This window comes from Alexandromys fortis, unplaced genomic scaffold (genome assembly GCF_014885135.2).
Source record: "Alexandromys fortis isolate MF-2015 unplaced genomic scaffold, M_Fortis_MF-2015_v1.1 scaffold_36, whole genome shotgun sequence".
Classification (NCBI taxonomy): Eukaryota; Metazoa; Chordata; class Mammalia; order Rodentia; family Cricetidae; genus Alexandromys; species Alexandromys fortis.
In genome coordinates this window covers 5782888-5802954 of record NW_026067915.1, presented here as the reverse complement: position 1 = coordinate 5802954, position 20067 = coordinate 5782888, and the positions used below count along the sequence as shown (strand labels likewise).

At 43.7% G+C, this 20067-nt stretch overlaps 1 protein-coding gene across 5 annotated transcripts in view; it reads right to left on the bottom strand.

The window, feature by feature from the left end:
- Cpne4 (copine 4) overlaps nt 1-20067 on the bottom strand; it is a 597421-nt gene that overhangs the window by 98497 nt on the left and 478857 nt on the right. For all 5 annotated transcript variants that reach the window (XM_050139472.1, XM_050139476.1, XM_050139473.1 and 2 more), the window contains 2 exons: nt 16699-16782; nt 11510-11599 (listed from right to left, as the gene is read on the bottom strand). In XM_050139472.1, coding sequence (XP_049995429.1) covers nt 11510-11599; nt 16699-16782 — 174 coding nt within the window. The remainder of the gene's footprint in view (nt 1-11509; nt 11600-16698; nt 16783-20067) is intronic.

Here is a 20067-nt window from a genome sequence, read left to right as displayed (position 1 = left end):
CCCCCCCCCTCTCTCTCTCTCTCTCTCTCTCTCTCTCTCTCTCTCTCTCTCTCTTTCTCTCTTTGAGACAGGGCTTCTCTGGTACGAGCTCTGTAGACCAGGCTGTCCTCAAACTCACAGAGATCCACTTGCTTCTGCCTCCTGAGTGCTGGGATTAAAGGCATGTGCCACCATTGCCCAGCTAGTACCACTATGAACATACTTAATCTTGTCTGTTTCTTCTCTTTATTGGGATAGTCAGAAAGTATTTGTGTTCATTTCTAAATAATAAAAAAAGGTAATAAAAGAAGGCAACCCCTTTGTTCTCAGAGAGCAAATAACTGGTTCCTTGCTAGGTTAGTAAGAAGTTTCTAGTTTCCTTCCTTGGCATTCAGTTTAAGGCTCTGTTTCATGTCTACACACATACCATTGCCTTGACCTTCTACAGTCCCACTCTGATGGCCGAACCTGTTGCAGGCAGATGAGATCCTTAGAACACTGTACCTAGAAGGAGAAGCTGCTACATCCTCCAGCTCCAGAGGATGTTCTGCTTAGCATCCCAGTGAGTGAGGGTCACTACCCTGGGCCTCAAGAACTCTCCTCACAAAAGCTAACTTCTCCCTAGAGATAACTCTCCCAGTGTTTATTTGAAGATTCTATTGAAAATATTTTCTGGTGGAAAAGCACACAGAATAGCCATAAACTGTGCATCCCCCCCCAATACATTGCTAGCTATTTAATGTTTATGCTGTGGGAGTGGAGTTGCATGCATACCCTGCAGAACTGACTCAGAGGCAAAGACCTCTCAGGAAGTCCACTCCACTTTGACCTCTCTATTGACAAGGCCACATTAAAACATTTCCAAACATTGCAGAAACAGACAGCAAAATATTTGGAGGCAAAATTTTCCGTTTCAGTGTTAACAAAGTAGCACAACACATGATGGAGTGAGTGGCTTAGATTAGCAATCAAGCAAACCAACCAACTAACAAATAAACCCGGGAAGGAGCAATCACTGTGGGTAGCACACAGCATCCTTTGAATAAAGCAGCATTCTCGCCAGTTAGAATTATCCTACAGCGTATCAAGGGACGCCCTGAGTTCCCACTCAGACTATTCTTTTCTGCATTAGTGACTTCTCTCGTTGCTATAATAAAACACCTGGCAGAAACAACTTAGGAGAGTAAAGGCTTGCCTAGACTCCTGGTTCAGATGGGTTACAGCCCAGAAGGCACTGTGGAATAATGGCGGCCTGAGAGTGTGTGGTAGAGACTTCTCACCTGGTGACTGACCAGGAAACACACTGGAACCAGAGCTGGCCATAACCTTCAAAGGCCTCCGCCAGTGAATCACATCCACCAGTTAAGCCCCAACCCCACACCTAAAGACTTCTGAGCCTTCAAATTAGCACCCAAGTGGGGAACCTAGCCACCCAAATATGAGTCCGTGGAGAGCTTTTTAGACTCAAATCACATCCCTGTTTCCTTTTATCACGAAGCAGGGTCATCTCTGCTCTGATTTCATCCCGAAAGCTGGCCACCTATCACTTTCCAGCATAGAGCTAGCTTCAATGTGAGGAGACTGCCTCCCTTCAGAACAACTGTAAGTTACTCAGTTGGATGTCACCTGTACTGGGGAATCATGGTATCCAGAGGGACAAGAGGACTCCCTCTCAACTTTCATCTGAAGATCTCACCAGAGAAGTGACTGGTGCTCACTCAGAACCCTAAGTTCACAACTCAATTGATGTCTTCAAAAACATTCTAAACCAGTCAAGAACTGACAGGTTATCTTGACAGCCAGTTAAAGACATGACATGGCCGTGGACAATTTTGCCAATAATGAAAGAGTTTGTCATTACTTTGATATTGAAGCAGTGCCTACCACTGACCTCATCCCCCTTGCTGGGTAGTTACTAAGCACAGCAGGCAGAGGTGGATCCTCATTAGCATCAGGGCCATGACACACAGAGAGGGGATTTGAAAGGCTGGTGCGTGGGGAAAAGGATGGGATATTGGCGCCACCTCTACTGTGCTCTTCATTCATAATGGCTGGGCCAGGAAAGCTCCTCTTCTTCTCACGTTATGAAATAGAAGAACCTGAGTGTCAGAAGGACTGGGGAGCTGCCATCCCCTCGTAGGAGGTGACTGACAGGATGCAGGAAGTGCAGGCAGGAGCCAAGGCACCACAGACCTGCGATGTCAGGTCTCAAGTTCAGTCATGCTAACAGGGAGTGGATTATTTATTTATTGTGACAGAAGATTTATCCTACTGCATTTACCATCAAATTATTTTTAAGTGCATAGCTCTGTAGCATTAAGCATGGCCGTACTGTGGTATAACTTTTATCAGCACCCATCACTAGAAAAGCTCTGTCTTCCTCACTAAAACTCATGCTCATTCAACGCCAGCTCTAAAGAGTCTGCTTTGTACATTTCCTGAACAAAACGGGACTTGATTTGGGAAGATGGTGTCTCTCTTCTCCTCCCCCCCCCCCCCCTCTCTCTCTCTCTCTCTCTCTCTCTTTCTCTCTCTGCTTCTCACTGCTAAAACATCACCTTGATATTGAAGCAGTACCTACTGCCAACCTCTTTTGCAGGAGACCTTGCTCCTTTTGGAGGTACTAAACACAACAGGCAGAGGAAGGCTTTCCTGAGCAGCAGGGCCTGGCACATGAAGAGGGGCAATTTTCTACTCAGTGGATGGAAAGGGTGATGTATGGAGAAAGAGGAATGGATTATTAACACAGGATAGCTGAAACAGGAGGGGGCTTAAAAAGAAAGGGAAAGGCTGGGAGACAATTGGTCTGGACAGGTGTGTGTGTACAGTCACTGCCCTTCTGAATGTGGAGACTTAACTTAAGGTGTATCTGTCCCCTCAGAAAGTTTAATTGTACAATGCTGGCGTGAAATCTAGTTCAAAAGTCAAACAGACTTGGTTCTGTTCATGTCATTTTCAAACTTTTTGGATCTAGGTGTTAAAATATTATTTTCTTCCTTTTCACCTCAGTTTTCTCATCTGCAAAATGGTCAATAAAACATTTTTCCATGTGAAAAGTCAAATAGCTGATCGCCAAAATCTCTTTCTTTCTTCTTTATAGGCATCTAACTAGACTGCATTGATCAGTTTGCCTTGCCGCTCAGTGTGACTGAGCTATGTTACTGAGTTCTAGGAATTGGTTTCATCGAAACCTTCTGGAGACCCAGAGTTTCTGTTTTCTGTTTCCTGGATGCAAACAAGGGTGTGGATGAGCCACAAATACAAGGAACCCGAGCACCAGCCCAGGGCTTCTCTCCAGGGTCTGATTATGTAGCCTATGCAAGTTTGGCACTTGCTATGTAGAGCAGGGTGGCCTCAAACTCAAAGAGATTCACCTGCCAATGTCTCCCCTTGTCGTAGGATTAAAGGTGTGTGCCAACCACATCCAGCAGAAGCCTGAGTTCTTAGATCATGAAGAAGCAGACATTGATTTGAACAGTTTATCTGTGCTTGTCATATAAGCAAGACATAAACTTCTGTTACTTGGCGGCTATCTATTGCTCTTTTATTTCTTGTGTATGTGCATACGTGTGTAGACAGGCAGAAGGTGCCAGTGTCTTCTTGAGTTGCTTCCTCCCTTATGTGCTGAGACAATGTCTATCTCTGAGCCTGGAGCTCACTACTAACTCAGCTATACTAACTGGCCAGTGGCCTGGGGGATCGCTGTCTCTCCTGCCCAGTGCTGAATTAACAGATGCATTCAGGTGTGCCTGCCTTTTAATGGGCACTAGGGACCCCAACCCAGGCCCTCACATTTGCATAACAAGCAGCCTCCCCACTGAGGTATCTCAGCCCCCTGCTGGATTGTTTAAGCTGAGAAAATTTCAGAGTTTAGTGAGAAAACTTAAATCAAGTGCCTAGCACAGTTCCTGGAGCCTAGCGAGGACTCCTTAAATATTGTCTGTTCTTTAGCAGAGACACTGGAACACGAGAGACCCGGGTTTAACCTAAGACTATGCTTACGTAGCTGTGAAATCTTGAATTGTTTTCTACAAAGCAGGTCTCTAATTCTTCATTTGTGAAGGAGGACAATATTAATGAAAGGAAGAAATATTAAAAAGAAGAAGCCATGACCCCGTCTCGGTTCAGAAGCTTAGCTGATTCCTGAATTATTAAAACTCCTTTCCACGCCGAGGCATTGATCGCAGATCTCAGGTAGGATCAGGGATTAGGGGTGCCATTTACTCAAGTGGAGTCAAGAATTCCAGCACCGCATATAATTGAATGAAGAGAGACGGATGAGTCTTCAATTCTCCCGTAAACTTCTGATCATTTAGGCAGAATGAAGGAGTGACAGGCACAAGACCAGTAGCCCTGAGCCCAGAAGGCCACGAGGAAAGCACTTGAATCTGAACAGATTTCCAGAAAACATAATAGGACTGTGGACATCCAAGTCCCACCTCCACTCAGCATTAGAAAGCAGTAGAGAGGGCAGAAGAGTTGCTTTCAATTGCCCGATAATGTCAGGCTCTTGACTACAATTTCCAACAATACTGAGCACAGTAATGGCCTCTTCAATTCCAGTTCCCCGTAGTTTGCATAAACCACATTAAAAACAAAAAAATAAATACCCCCCAAACAAATAAATAAACAAAAAACTCAGAAAATGTTGAAATAGCCCGTGGAAAGTATAGTGATGAAGCTTCCTGCTATAGATTTGGGTTTTATGGAGCTGAATGAGGGCTGCTGCCAATGACTGAGAACTTGGGGGGGGGGGTTAAACTGGGGTGCCATATCATTCCTCCCTTATAATAAATCAGGTTTGTTAGAGATAGTCAGCAATAAGGAAGAAAAATGTGTTTAAAGGATGGAGATAGACAGAAGATAATGGGTACATTGGAATCCAGAAGTTAAGAACCATGTGGGACTGGGGATAAAAAAGCAAACGTCCAAGAGAGTTCAAAGCAAAACAGCCAACATATGGAGAAAATAGAATATCTATTAATGACAGCGTAGTCATACATAGAAGGGGGAGACACAGATAGTTGTATGAGTAAAGGGACAAATGCAAAGGGTTTCACAGAGTGACAAGAATGGAACACACACAGACATGCCCGTTTAGCTCTGTCTGGAGATGGCAGAAAATAGCTGAAGTGCCAAATGGAGGGGCCTGTGGGAAGTCTGCGAGGCTGCAGAGGCACTGAGAAGGAGGTGGCGTCATTTAGGGCAGGCTTAGCACATGGCTGAGTTCAGCTTTGTGTAACAGCTATTAAAAAAGAAGACGGTACCCTTACTGTTCTGGGGTTTTGACTTAACAGAGCACTGTAATGATCATTCAGAAGTCCAGCTTTAGGAGTGTCCAGTGACAACTTGGAAATATGACTGTTTTAAGTCAGTCAGCGTGGCAGCCAAAAAGGAAGAGCAGAAAGAGGAGCAAAGCAGGAGGTGGGCAAAAGTATCATGTGGGGGTCGCTTTTGATCTGTGTTCGGGCTTCCTTTCTCACACCCCCGGGTCTGATTTCCACTTTAGCTTCCACACCTTCTTTTCTGTTACTCCAATTCCCTGACGACGTTTTGTCTGTGCCTACCTCACCCTGACCTCAGGTACCAAGCTGGGCCTCTTGCCTGTGCAAGGCATGGGGACTGGGGTCACAGAAATCACAGTCCCTTCTCTCTGTCCCTCTTCAGGGAAGTTAGCTGTTATCCACTCTTATTCCAAGGACATCACAGGGACTCCATAGAGGGGGGGTCTCCAAGCTGCCTTTGGGATTGAGCTATTAGAAAAGCAGATAGCATCTGACCCTTTAGTGTGGGCAATTCAAAGTTCTCGGTGTGAGCTTGTAGAGTCTGTTGAGATTGCTCTGATGTGGTATTTCCCCTCAGTACCAAGCACAATTTTGTGTCAATAGATACTTTCTGATGGTGCTCCCCAACCCCCTTTTTCTCTAAGAGCCCCCCATCTGGAAGAATCTTTGGTGAGCACTACACTGTCTCTTAAAAATTTAAGACTTGCAGAGGAGCCTTGTGCAGGTCAAATCAAAGGAAATGATGAATAAGTTTCACCGAGTTGTTTTTTTGGAGAGTACTTTCCCCTTAATGGAACACTGAGTGATTCAGGGTCGCAGACCTCATGAAATATCTTACATGTAGACATTTTTCTTGCTAACTGTTATAAAGACATAAAACGAAGCATTTTATTTGAGATGAAAATATGCTTATGGTGGTGATTTATTTTTTTAATAAATCAAATACAGGAGGAATGGATTCAAGAGGTAGTCAACAACTTGACATTCACATAAAGACATATTAGGAAAAGAGAATTATAAAACCTTAAAATTCATAATTTCAAAGCTTTGGTTTAGAAAGCAAGGAAAACTATTAAGCACCTGATATATGATGTGTGGGTTAAAAGAATTCAAGGGCTAACTCAAAGGAATTTTCTGTGCTTAAATGTGGAATGATGCAGCATGTTAAAAGATTAGTAGTATCTGAAATAGACTGAAACACTCATATGAAAATCCATGAATTTTTAATAATACCCAGGGCATTCTCATCAGGAAACAGAACTTGAATGCGTTCAGGCCCCAATGACCCATTTCTAGACAACAGAGAGTGTAGGAAACACTTCCGGAGAGACCATACTGGTGTTTTCTTTAAGAAAACTACAAAAAAAAAAAAAAAACCACCAAGAGGGAACAAAAACTAATTTGCATTTGGTCTCATTTGCATCCTGGTCCTTGTTCAAAGAATAACAAAAGCCAGAAAAACAGGGGCTGGTGAGATGTCTCAGTGAATAAGAGAGCTCACTGCATAGGCATAAGATCAATTCCACAGCACTCGTGGAAAAAGCTATGTGTGGCTTCCTGTGTCTGTGCCGGTAACCTCAGCACTTTGTAGGAGTGGGGTAGAGGTAGGTTTGGTGGGGCTTGCTGGCTGTTAGCCTAGCTCCAGATTCAGTGACTTTGTCTCAAGGGAACAAGGTAGAAAGAGAGAGAGCAGGGCACCCACCCACACATTCTCCTCAACCCCCAGCACTCATTTGGGTACATGCACCTAAACGCATGTGAACATACACAACACACATGCATATACATGCACACATTAAAAAACAGAAAATCCAACTGTTTAATAAGTTAGTAAATCACTAGGAGAGAGGCAGATAGGCAGGGGGGCAGCATAGCTGAGAGCGTTAACAACCTCTAGTTAATATTCTCGGGCATGCGATGGTTTCATGGTTGTGTTTATTGGAAGGTCCTTCATCTTTCAGTAGTACATCCTGGAGTATTTTCAGGTAAGGAAATATGGTGGCTAAGATAGGGCCATGGCATAGTATGGCTTGGCCTCAGGCTCTTTTTTCTGGCTGGCTTTTCGTAGGAGAGTCCCACAGGCCTTTAAAACATCATCATCTTATGATGTAGCAAAACATGTAAATATTTCCTCCAGTTTGAAATATTATTTTCCCTGATAATTTTAAAAGAAACAAGAGAAATTGGAGGTGGGTTGGGGTGTTCTCGAGAGCACCATATGCCTTCTGTCTGCTCACTGGGCTTCACAGCCGTTGACCCTGGTCTCGATTTAATGGAGGTATGAGTGGGACAGAATGACATGTAGGTGGCCATAATGAATAACTGCTGAATCTGTGTGGTAGTGTGAAGACGGGAGTGTCATAGCACTTTTAAAACTGCCTGTGTATTTAAATACTTTCTTGTCAAATAAAGACATTTTGAAAAAAAGTCATTTAGTCACTATTTTGACTTTTACCATGGATAGGAGGTCCCAACAAACCAACACACAAACAAACAAATGGATAAGCAAGCCAGTTATTTAAAAGTTGATATTCATGTAGCTGTTGCACACATAAGAAAGGCATTAAGATGATGTATTGGAACAAAAATTGTAACTATTAAGCTTGGATTTAAAAGTCTAACCTGACAGATGGTTTAAGAAATTCACTTTTCTTTTTAACACCCATTCGATCAGAGCTCCTGGCTAGCAGCAGCAGGGCTGTCTGGAGAAGGGCATGTTAGCGTGCCATAGCCGCTCCTGAAGCAAAATAACCAAGAAATACAACAAAAGCCTGCATAGGAATCCATCTGCCTTTCAGAGGAGCCCATTTTACAGTGAGAGGGTGATGCCACTGGGGGGCCAGCATGACAGTGGGGGTTGGGCTCTTCCCGAGGCTCAGGAATGTCCCTCCAAGCTCTCCGTGCCACCTTCATGCTTTCACAGGTCATTGCCAGAAACAGTTAGTGCATGTGAACTCCAGGCTGGGTGCCTGGAACACACACACACACACACACACACACACACACCCCTATATGTGCATCCTCCCTCCCACAAGGGTTTATAAAGTATTGATAAGTATGGCTAGGGAGCACCCCCTAGGTATTAGAGCCCCCAGGAAGGTTTTCTATGAGTGGGAGAAAATTGAAGAGACTCAAATACAAGCAGTATGCTCCAGGAAAAGCGGAAGAATGAGGCGAGCATCCCAGGTCAGAGAGCCGACTCTAGTTAACCCTACATGTGGAGAGGGTACAGCCTGGGTCTGAGCACTGGGCAGAGGGAGAGAGTGGCAGAGAGGAAGACAGGACGAGAAAGTCAATGTGGAAACTAGTGAAAACCGCCAACGCCTAATCTCAGAAATGCTGGAATGGGCTTATGAATCCCATCAGGAAACCCGACAGGAATGCAGATTCTTATGCCCGTTCTGTATCCAGAGTCAGAAACTGGTGGTCGGGGCTCGGCTCAGCCATTGCCGCTTTAACAAGCCCTATAGGCATTATGGGTACGTCAGGAGTTTGAGAACATTGCTCTGTTCCAGCGATTCTTAATTAAAAGTGATTTTACCCTCTAGGGAACATTTTTCAATGTCTAAATATATTTTAGGTTATCAAATTGATGAAAGGGAGGGGGAGAGAGACAGAGAGACAGACAGAGAGAGAGTGAGAGAGAGAGAGAGAGAGAGAGAGAACACTAAGCTTCCTATAATACACAGCACAGTCCACAATCCCCCCAGAACATTCCCAATGCGTCAGCTGGGAAGACGCTGAGAAACAGAGCCTTCTTCCACGTTTCACTCTTCCTTCTTTTCCTTTCTTCCTTTATTCTTCTTTCTCTCTCTCTCTCTCTCTCTCTCTCTCTCTCTCTCTCTCTCTCTCCCCCCCCCCTTTGTTTCTGCCTCTTTCCATCGGATTATCTGCATATCTATCTCTTTCCAGCTCCTGTTCCCACAGAGATCTCAGAGCCCTCAACAACCCACATTATTTATGTTATTATGCATCCAACCGTATCAAACACTCTTCCAGTGACAAACACCAAAGGAGGAGCTGTCTTATTCCCAGCCCAAGGAAGACATTTATCGTCCTGAGCACGGCTCAGAGCAGAGTTGGTAATTGTCACCTGTACATGAAGCTGTCGCTCTCGGGCATCTTTGAAAAGGAGCTTCTACCAAGAAACCCAGGCAGAAAGTCCCATGTTTTGCAAGCATGAGAGTTTCCAGAGGTTTTTCTAAAATAACTATTTTTCTTAAGAGAAAGAGGTAGAATCTGAACTTGTCATTACCGCCATGGAAGCCAGCAAATTTACTTGACAATTCAACCACAAATTTCACACAACGTGCGGTTAAACAGAGATATGTAACATGAAAGAGATTAGGACTAACCAAGCAGATGGGATCTTAACCTGAGTAATAGCATTGAAACCAGAAGAACGTCACCCATCAGAACAGTATCCAGAGTTGAACTGGGTGAGGGGAATGCAGTCCCAAAGGCAAATGGCGGTAGGGCCTGGGATGAGTGTTGACTGTCAACCGGACAAACCTGAGACTCGCTCAGGAGGAAGATGACCTCGTAGGCACACCTTTGGGGAAGTGTCTTGATCACGTTAAATGATGTGGGAAGACCCATTTTCATTGTTGATGGAACCTGAACTGGGTTCCTGTGGAAGAAGTGAGCTGAGCACTCTGCGCATGCGTGATTCATTGCGCGCGCGCGCGCGCGCGCGCGCGCTCTCTCTCTCTCTCTCTCTCTCTCTCTCTCTCACTCTCTCTCTCTCTCTCTCTCTCCTCCCCCCCCCCACAGATACACTGTGAGCAGCTGCTTTTAAGTGCCCGATGCCTTCCCTCCCCCCATGATGGACTGCAGCCTGGAACTGCAAACTGAGATCAACACTTTCTCCCTTAAGTTGCTTTTGTTAAAGTATTTTTTATCACAGCAACAGGGAAGATACCAAGACAATTTTACGAGAATGTTCCCTAAAGGGCAAGCATGAAGGTTTGTTTGGAGTAGTGGGTGAACATCCCTTTTGTCCACATGTGGAGGGGATGCTCTTGATTTTCAGCATCTGGAGCTAATGTCTGAGTTTCCAAACACCCCTGCCTATGCCCTCGGACTCTATTTTCCATCCCTCCCCCAACAACTGTCTTCCTGGTTTGCTCACGATCCAGTGTTCTAGAGGAGCCAGTGGGACCCTGGATCTACTTGATAATCATGTTCTCACTGAACTTTAATCATCCATCTGATTTATAGACACTTTGTGTCCGATGAGTTAGTGAGTCATCTGGAATCAAGAAAGTCAGCTCTGTGGCATTAGCAATGGAACTTCTGCTTCCACAGCCAAGCGCAGGCCTGCCCACTGGCCACAGCGGATGTCCACAGGCCCTGATTTCTGGCGTTTAGTCTGTTGTCCCCTCTCATGATCCCTGACCCTGCGAGTGCATGGACCTCACACCCCTGATTTCTCCATTCCCATAGTGTTCAAAACATTTGTGGTAGATTTTTAAAAATGGTTCTAAAACTTGGCAATTCTTCCCATGGAGAGATAGAATCTATTATATTTGGATTTGGAGTAGGTAAGTTACATACTTCGGCTTCTAGACTGTGGAGGAAGTAGCTGAGTTCTTAGCCTTGTACTCAGAGGCCTTGTAGCATGTTTTTGGCTTCTTGGAACACACGGTTATTCTACGTGAAAGTTTAAGGTAGCATGTATGATGATGACAGCTAAGGCTCAACCTCCCTGCCACCCTCCACAGCGAACGACACCCTGACAACCTCCAGACGTTGTCACCCTGTTCATTGGTGTCAGAACACAGATGGCTAACAGAGGCCAAGCGAGCTTAGTCTAAGAACCACCAAACTGGCCCAAACCAGTTTGCCAATGCACAAAGTTATAAGTTAAACATGCTTACTATTTCAAACTATCGCACTGGAGGGGGCTGGGGTTGGAGAGTCACAGATTATATAGTCATAGATACTTAAGGCAGAAATATTTTCCTTCCAGAAACTCCCAATTATACTCTGAAGTTATTACCACATTTTGTTTCTGAGAAGCCCCAGGCTGTCTTTTGACATAATACGGTAGGATTTATTTTGGGCTTTTGTATGAGCGTCGATAGCTCTGGCCGTAGAAACAGCCTGCTTTCTTCCATTAAGATTTTAAAAGGTGAGGTTTGGAAAAAGTGACACAGCAAACCCAGTGTGCCAACGTTCATGTGTAGGGAAGAGGGAGGAGTCAGTGCACTCTCAAATTCACATCTCTTGGATGTGGATCTAACCTTCAGCCGGCGGTCGGGATCGCCACTACACAGAGAATTCACCGATACTTTGAACGACTTCCAGGCCGGGCTTAAGTTATTCATCACAACCTGGGAAGAGAAAGGCATGAAGAGTGATTTGAAGAGCGAAGGCTTGATATTTTCATATTTCAATATAAAAACGACTCGAGAAGCCACAGCCATGCTTCCGAAAAGGACAAGTGTCTGGAACTTGTCGCTTGATGAAAACTTGAAGGAGTGAGTATCTTAAGAGTGACCACTGGCCCAGATGTTGTTCCATGAGTAGCGACAGTGGCATTGCCCAGCATGTGGCTATAGAAGATGACCCCTTCTACAGCCAAAGGGCTGCGGTCGAGGCCTGGCAGCCTCTGGCCATTGATAAGGGATTCCCCAGTCCCGCATCAATCTTATGGCACGAATTCTTTCCCCTTGGAGTCAGCAGAGGAAAGGCATTTGGCAAGGATGGAGGGGTACTGTTGAAGAATCATCACCACTAGCTGAGGGGAATCTAGCAGTTCACGATTGCTGGAGCCAGGGAGTCTTTTAGTCATGTGGTGTAGCTCCCGGTGAGTTGTTCATGCCCAGGAGACAACCCCACAACCATACTCATGCAAGCAGCCCTCATTAAACTCAGTGGGTCACACAAACACACAAAAAGACATCAAAGTAGGAGGCGAACTTTTGATCAGAAGGCATCCAGTGGGGGTGAAAGGTTAAGAGAGGGTTAAGGGTGACAAATGAACAAAATACACTATATACATATGTATATACATACATATATATGACACATATATAAAATACATATACATATATACATACATAACACATATATACATATATAAGCACACATAATATACACATACATATATACATACATACAGGAGAGCTTTGGTAATCTGTAACCTTGAGTCATATCAGGTTGGGGAGTCAGAGAACTTTCTAGATGAAGAATACTAACAGCAATTTTCCATTAGCTGATCATAATCTCAATTAGAATAACATTTGCAACTGTTCAGATTATAAACTAAGCCAGTAATATAGGACAATTTATTTAAAATCAGCTTACTAGCCATGAACTTGGCTGAATATTGACCAAGGGTCCATGAGACTTATCCTGTCCTTGGATGGTTTGAATAATTCGGCGTGGTTCAGTGTGAATAATGTACCAAACACGGACTCTAGGACAGGGGCTATTGAACTGTGGTTCCTGGACTTCTTACAAACAGAAATTCTGGACTTTATCCAGTCCTATAAACAGAAGCTTTGTAGGAAGATCTTCCAGGTTATCTGAACGAAGCCTAAGAACTATTGCATTCGGGAACACACAAATAAAGTTTAAATTGTTAAATTAAACTCTGCCATGTTAATCTTCCTTGATATGAAGTTTTTATGTAGACATCTTTGCGGATTTTTTGAAAAAATAATTCTGTCTCAAAATAATGTAATTATTTCACAAATGATTCCCACTTCTACTGACTTCTTTATTTTCCTATGAATTATTGATTAGATCACAGATTCATTGTTAAGTTTATTTTAACATGTTAAAATACGGAAACAATGTTCCTTTGTGACTGTGTCTTATCTCCTGATATCCTGGGCATGATCAAATTATTGTGAGAAGGAGACCTGAATAATAAGGCCTGTGTTCATTTTAATTGCTTACATTCACTAGCAACACTTTAATGAAAATATTAAGAAGTGAAGTTTTTTGGAAAAATTAAATAGCAAATAAAATTTTAACTAAAAATTTCAAATCTATATGCATGCATGAATGTACATGTATGAGTGTATATGTGTGTGTGTGTACACCAAGAAAGTAAAGCTGTGTGTTTATTTTGAACCTGCTGAGTAAGCAAGAGAAACCATCAATGCCATGTTATTTGATCTATTAGAAAGCTACGTGATCATCAATATTATGAGATTCCAAGAATTTCCCAGCACTGGGACAGGGAGCAGAAGTTGCATAGCTTCTTGGGAACAGAAAAAGTTTCCAATATCAACAATTGCAGGACAACTGCAGGCGTCATGGAAAAGAGGATCTTAGGAGAGAAGAAGCCAACAGTATGCCGTGTGTATGTCTTCTCCTTTCCTCCGTTTACTGACTCAGCAAGAGGCATGAATGGACACCGTTGCTCTGTCTTCCCCAAAGCTGAGTTTACCATGGTAGCCTTGATAGCAGCAGGAAAGCATTTGGCGATAGTGAGACGGGAGCACTCGGGACCTGTGCTTCTACCCATAGCCAAGTTTCCAGGGACTGGAGCCCGGACAGTCACACTGCTCTTCCGCACCCGCACGGTCTCCCATTCATACAGCCAACTCTGTGCACTTAGCTATTCTTTAATTAAGCACATATTTTGGTGCCAGCCACATGCAAGATCATATCTGCTATTGACCCATTTGAGACTATTCAATTCTTGTCAACCTTAAAAATGACAAAATTCCCCTTTGCTGTTTCAGGAAAAAAAAAAAAGAATTCGATTGACAAAGTGACATGGTAGGAATATGATGCCCCCACTGTCACCCCGTGAAAAATCACTGATGTTCCCGCTTTCTTTTCTTTGCCACTGGCACACACAGTCTCTCTGAGTGTCAGGTCATCCAGCACAGTTATTCTGTTTCCTTCTTAGAGAATTTCTCGCCTTCTGCCTTGCAAATCTAATAAAATAATGGAGATTGGAGTTGGTCACTGCATTAATTACTTTCCTTATTATGATGACAAAATGCTCGTCCAAAGCCATGAACACAGGAAGGTATATTTTGTCATTGTAACAAGGAGAGCATGGCGGTGGGAGTGTGGGGTCACACTGCATGAGAATCAGAAAGCAATGAGAAGAATACGGGCACTCCTGCTTGCTCTCTTTTTCTTATTTATTCTGAGACTCCAGCCCACAGGATTGTGCTGCCCATACCTGCTCCTTCCCCAGCATAGCCAATCCTCTCTGGAACTGTCCACATACGCCCCTGTGCTGATTCACAAGAAAATGGCCCCCCAAAGGGAGTGGCATTTTTAAGAGGTATGGCTTTGTTGGAGTAGGTGTGGCCTTGCTGGAGGAAATGTGTCACTGTGGGGTGGACTTTGAGGTCGAGGCTCAAGCTACTCCAAGTGTGACAAACCATTTCCTGTTGCCTTCTGATCGTGGTGTAGCCAGCACCACATCTGTCTATGTGCTGCCATGCTCTCTACCTTGACAGTGGACTGAACCTCTGAACCTGCCGGCTGCCACCTCAGTTAAATGTTTTCCTTTATAAGAGTTGCTGTGGTCATGGTGTCCCTTCACAGCAATACAAACCCTAATTAAGACAACCCCATAGGTGTTTTGTTTTTTTGTTTTTGTTATTGTTGTTGTTATTTTCTTCCTAGGTAATTCTAAACCCTATCAAGTTGACAGTGGAGGTTAGCTACCACAGGCACTGGTCATATATGTGAAACAGTCATACCAGGGCTTTATGGTAGGGGATGACATAGGATAAGACCTGTTACAGTATAGCTCTAAAATGTCTCCACAGACATATATTTGAACATTTTTTTCCTAGCTGGTGGCATCTTCTGAACACCTGTGGAACCTTTGGGAAATACTGCCTAGCTAGGAGGCATTGACCACAATGCAGGGCCCTGTTTCTGGTCCTGGCTCCATTTCCTGATCCTCCAAGATGTAGATAAGCCCCATTGCATGAATCTGTGCCTTTGACAGCACCACTTCAGCTGCTCTGCCTCCTCTCCCACAACAGGCTGTATTCCTTGACAGCAAGAGCAAAAACAAAGCTCTCAGCCTTCATATTGCTTCTGCTGGGTATTTGGGCACAGGGATAATGAAAATAGTGAAAACGGGACTCTTGGGAGGCAGAATGAGTGAGAAGGAGCACAGCTTGACCCAGTGACCCAGTGGCTGTGATAACAGGGCAGTAGCTTACATGACAGCTTCAGGATAAGTATTTTCCCCGAGTGAGCATATTGCCTTACAAACTCAGTGAAGCTGACTCGAACAGTGCCTACATAAATCTCAGCTCCACTTGTCACCAATTGTGAAACTTGGGAAATGGTGTGACTGTCTCAAAGTCCAGTTCCTTTGAATGGAAAGTGGGGACAATAGTATTTCTACCAAGGAATAAGAAGTAAAATACTGCATGTAAATCATTCTAGATGATGCTTCCTTCCCGCTTGTCTCATTAAATGTTAGCTTGTACCATAGTCAATGTCTTCTACATTTACTGTGTGTGTGTGCATGCATACACACATGTGAACATGTGGTTGCTAACCCATTGCATGGCCAGAGGTCAGAGAACAAGTGCATTGCAGTACATGGCCAGAGGTCGGTTTTTGTTTGTTTGTTTTGTTTTTTGTTTTTTTCACATGTAGGTTCTAGGGATCAAACTCAGGTCACCAGACTGAGCCACCTTGCTGGTCCTAGTATTCTTACTTTGTTATAAATAAATTGCTGGAGCCGGGCGGTGGTGGTGCACGCCTTTAATCCCAGTACTCGGGAGGCAGAGGCAGGCGGATCTCTGTGAGTTCGAGGCTAGCCTGGTCTACAAGAGCTAGTTCCAGGACAGGAACCAAAAGCTACAGAGAAACCCTGTCTCGAAAATCAAAAAAAAAAAAAAAAATGCTGATTGGCTGTGTTGGAAGTCAATTATGTAAAAATGGATCTTGAAGGGGGGTGTCTTTTCTTCAAATTTATAAAATTAGAGTAAAAACCCAAGCCTAAAATGCAGGATTATTTTGAGATATTTGTGTGTAAACCAACATGGAAGGGGAACCGCTATGGCCCCCAAGCCCAGACGAAGAACTACAGACCACAAAAGAGTGGTCAGAGCAGGAGAAATAGTCTTCCCCAGAGAAGAGCCCCTCAACTGGTTTTCCAATACCAAGCGGTCACCTCTGAAATCACAAAGCAACATTTTATAGACTAAGCAGGCTGTACTTCTATATCTAAGAATACTACACACACACACACACACACACACACACACACACACACACACACCATACACACACTAAAGAAAAAGAGGTCATGAATTTGAGAGAGCCAAGAGGTACATGGGTGGGGTTGGAGAGAGGACAGTGAAGGGAGAAATGGTATAATTATATTTTAACTTCAGAAACACTGAAAATGGTTTACAGAAAAGGGAAGGGAATCTGGATGCTTCTCTGCTGACCTCCTCAGAGGGCTGCACCACAGGCTTCTTACCTCCGTCCGGTGCACAAGCTGCTGAGTAGCGTCATCGTTCATTCTGAAAATTTCCAGAAACGGGTCGGACTTACTGAAGAAATCCTAAAATAGACAAACAAAATTAAGGTTTCTTTCTTCTTCTTTTTTTCTCTTCTGAACTTGATCTAGTGCTGAGCCCTGGGAGTCTTAATTATCATAAACTAACCTCCGACTTCCTGTGGAATGGGGCCAGCACACCAGTTCTTTTCAAAAGCTCAGCCTCAACTTCACCGCTTTCACTTCCTTGCCCTGAAGCAGCGCACACTGCCTTTATTTACTGTGTTCCACTCCCTGGCCTGGAATTAGCTGCCTCTGAACTCCGGGGTCTTTGTAAAATATCTGTTAGGCTGACTCTGAAGGACTCTTCACAGAGAGATTCAAATGCCAGTTTGTTGAGAAGTGAGATAGCTGTTGTGTCAAATACGACGTCGACCGTGACTACTGCAGAGCCAGTGTCTGACCACTGTGATGTCCGGATCACTTACGTATCTGTCTCTATTCTGTTTCTCAGTTCTGCTTCTTGGTCTGTTTGTTACTTGTGATGAAATAAGCACTACGTAAAGAAGATTACAGAGGTTTTAGATTCATCCCCAGCATTTATTAAGAAGCTAGAATGGAGGCAGTGCCTTGAATCTAATCAGGATTAAGCTATCCAAAGATTGGTTTCCTCCATAAGTCTTTAATAAAAGGAATCCATCTATATCCGAGTCCTTCCCTCCTTGGGTGCTGTCCTTGGAGTGATCTGAGAGTCAGCGTTTGTGGAGCAGGTTCTCCCTGGTGAGAACGCAAGGCTCCCTGTGGGCTGTTAGTCTCTATCCTCTGTTGGCTTCAGGTTTGTGATCACTTTCTCTGTTGCTGTCTGTTAATTAAAGAAGGCCTTGCGAGGCGAAGCCCATGGCTGCGCCCCTCCTCTGTAGCATCCCTATTCTCTTAGTGGTCCTGAACTTCCAGCTTTCCTTTTCCTATCCCAGAAGTCTATTAAAAGTTGTGCTCAGTTTTTTTTTTCTAGACACTTCCTGAGAGGCTTCACAGTCTCTATATCCATGCTATTTAAGGAGCCAGGCTTGCATGGGAAAGCTGCACAGACTATCTGAATTATCTTACTGGCTTTTTTCTCTGTTCAGTTCTAGGACCCTTCATCTTTAGCTGAATCCCTTCCCTGCCTGAGAACCCACAGACAGATGTCCCTCGTGTCTTTTCTAACACTTATGGACGCTTCTAGCAGGCAGAAGAGCCCATACAAACAGGCGCTTCATTACCGGCATCAGAAACTACAGAATTTGCATCCTCCTTATAATTTTTTTAGACAGTAGTTGGCAAATTCTCAGAAAGGAGGAGCGATGCCTGGTTGTGACTTACACATTTACTATTTACTTTCTCAGCAATTTACACAGTGCATACTTTCTTGGTATTTTCCAGTGTATACACTTTAGTAGTATACACCTGGTGCTTATTGAAGGAACACAGGCATGAATGAATACAGAAATGATGAAGTAATGGATGAATGAACAAGCCCTTGGTATAGAATAGGAAGCCATCTATTGCATAGTCTTACACACACACTCTTGTCAGCCCCACCCCCATCTAATCTGTAACAAAACAGAATTCAATCTATATTTGCCCTAACAGTCATCAAGTTTACAAGCTGTCATCTGACATTATTCTATTTCCCTTTGGTTTCCTTTTGTAACATTTTCTTCTCTACCCAAGTATTGCCAGTTGTCCTCACGTTGAGCTTAGCAAAGAGTTTTCAGGGTGTGTGAAGGCCACGGTCTTTGTGCTGGCGTTAGGATCAAAGGAACACTAGTACCTCGTTGGGCTCTCTAAATATCATCGAGTTTGGTGGGAAGTATAAGAAGAGACATGACTGATGCTAAAGAATGAAGGAGTAAGTATGCAGGGTTCTTTAGAGAGGAGGGATGTGATCCACTTGACTGTAGACAGCAACTGTGAAGAGGCTGTATTCTAGAACAGGAATAATGTTAAAGAATAAATATGGAGAGGAGAAGAGGAAGCAGTCTGATTTAACTGTGTGTGTGACTGGTAGGTAAAAACAATGCTGGCAAAGTAGGCTCCATAGTAAAGGCCACTGATGCTCATTAGGTCTTTGCTATCACATATAGAAAGCACAGAGCTACCAAAGGACCATGAGGAAGAAAGCAGCACAATTAACTGTCATGAATATCCATCTACACAGGACTGCTGTACATATGAACACTGTGTTGGTTTAAATAGGTATGACCCTCTTAGACTCATGTGTTTGAATGTTTGGCCTATAGGGAGTGCCACTGTTGGAAGGTGTGGCCCTGTTGGAGTAGGTGTGGTCTTGTGGGATGAAGTATGTCACTAGGGAGGCAGGCTTTGAGGTCTCTCACCCAGTGTGGTGCATGGTTCACTTGTGTTGCCTGTGGATCAAGATGCAGAACTCTCAGGTCCTTCTCCAGTACCATGTCTGCCTGCATGTAGCCCACGCTTCTTACTATGATGATAATAGACTAAACCTCTAAAACAGTAAAGCCATCCAATTAAATGCTGTCCTTTATAAGAGTTGTCATGGTCATGGTGTCTCTTCACAGCAATGGAAACACACATACAGAGACTGTAGAAACACACACAACACCTGCAGAGGTTCAAGCCAGGTGGGGTTCCAACATAGAGAACGACCAGTAGACATAGGGTCCCACACCCAACCAAGAAACTATTTGCAACTGATACCTATTGGTAAAGGAAAATTTGATCAGTTTTTCGAATGGAATATCATTGGGTCTATCAAAAAACTACATTCTAGGGAAGACCACTAGTAGCCTAGAAGCAGTTGGCCAACACAAACAAAACAGATACCATGGTTTGGTGTGGGGGATTATCTTGTTTAAGCATATTTTGATTTTTTATTTATTTATCTTGATTTTAATTTTCAAGGCTTGCTTGGTTTGTTTATTTATTTCTTTTGAGAAAGAGAGGGCACATTAATTTCAGTAGGTTTGGAGGTGGGGAAGATCTGGGAGGAGTTGGGCATAGAAAAACACAATAAAATATATTTTAAGAAGAAATATTTAAATTCAAATAATTTTTACAAAGAATATAAACATAGAAACTTTGTAGAGCAACCTAGAAAGAGAAGAGATGGGCAATAGGGGAATTCCCTTCTCTACTACATCCCTCCCTGTTCAACTTGAGAATCAAACACCAGCTCTTTCACTCAATATCTGGAAGTATGATAGTACCAAAGCCTTCCTCTTACCAAGAACCCACAATATCTACTGTCTTCATTAGCCTAACCCACAAATCTTGTCTCATCCTCAAATGACCCATTTATCTTTCAGACACACTTGTAGCTGATTTGCATGC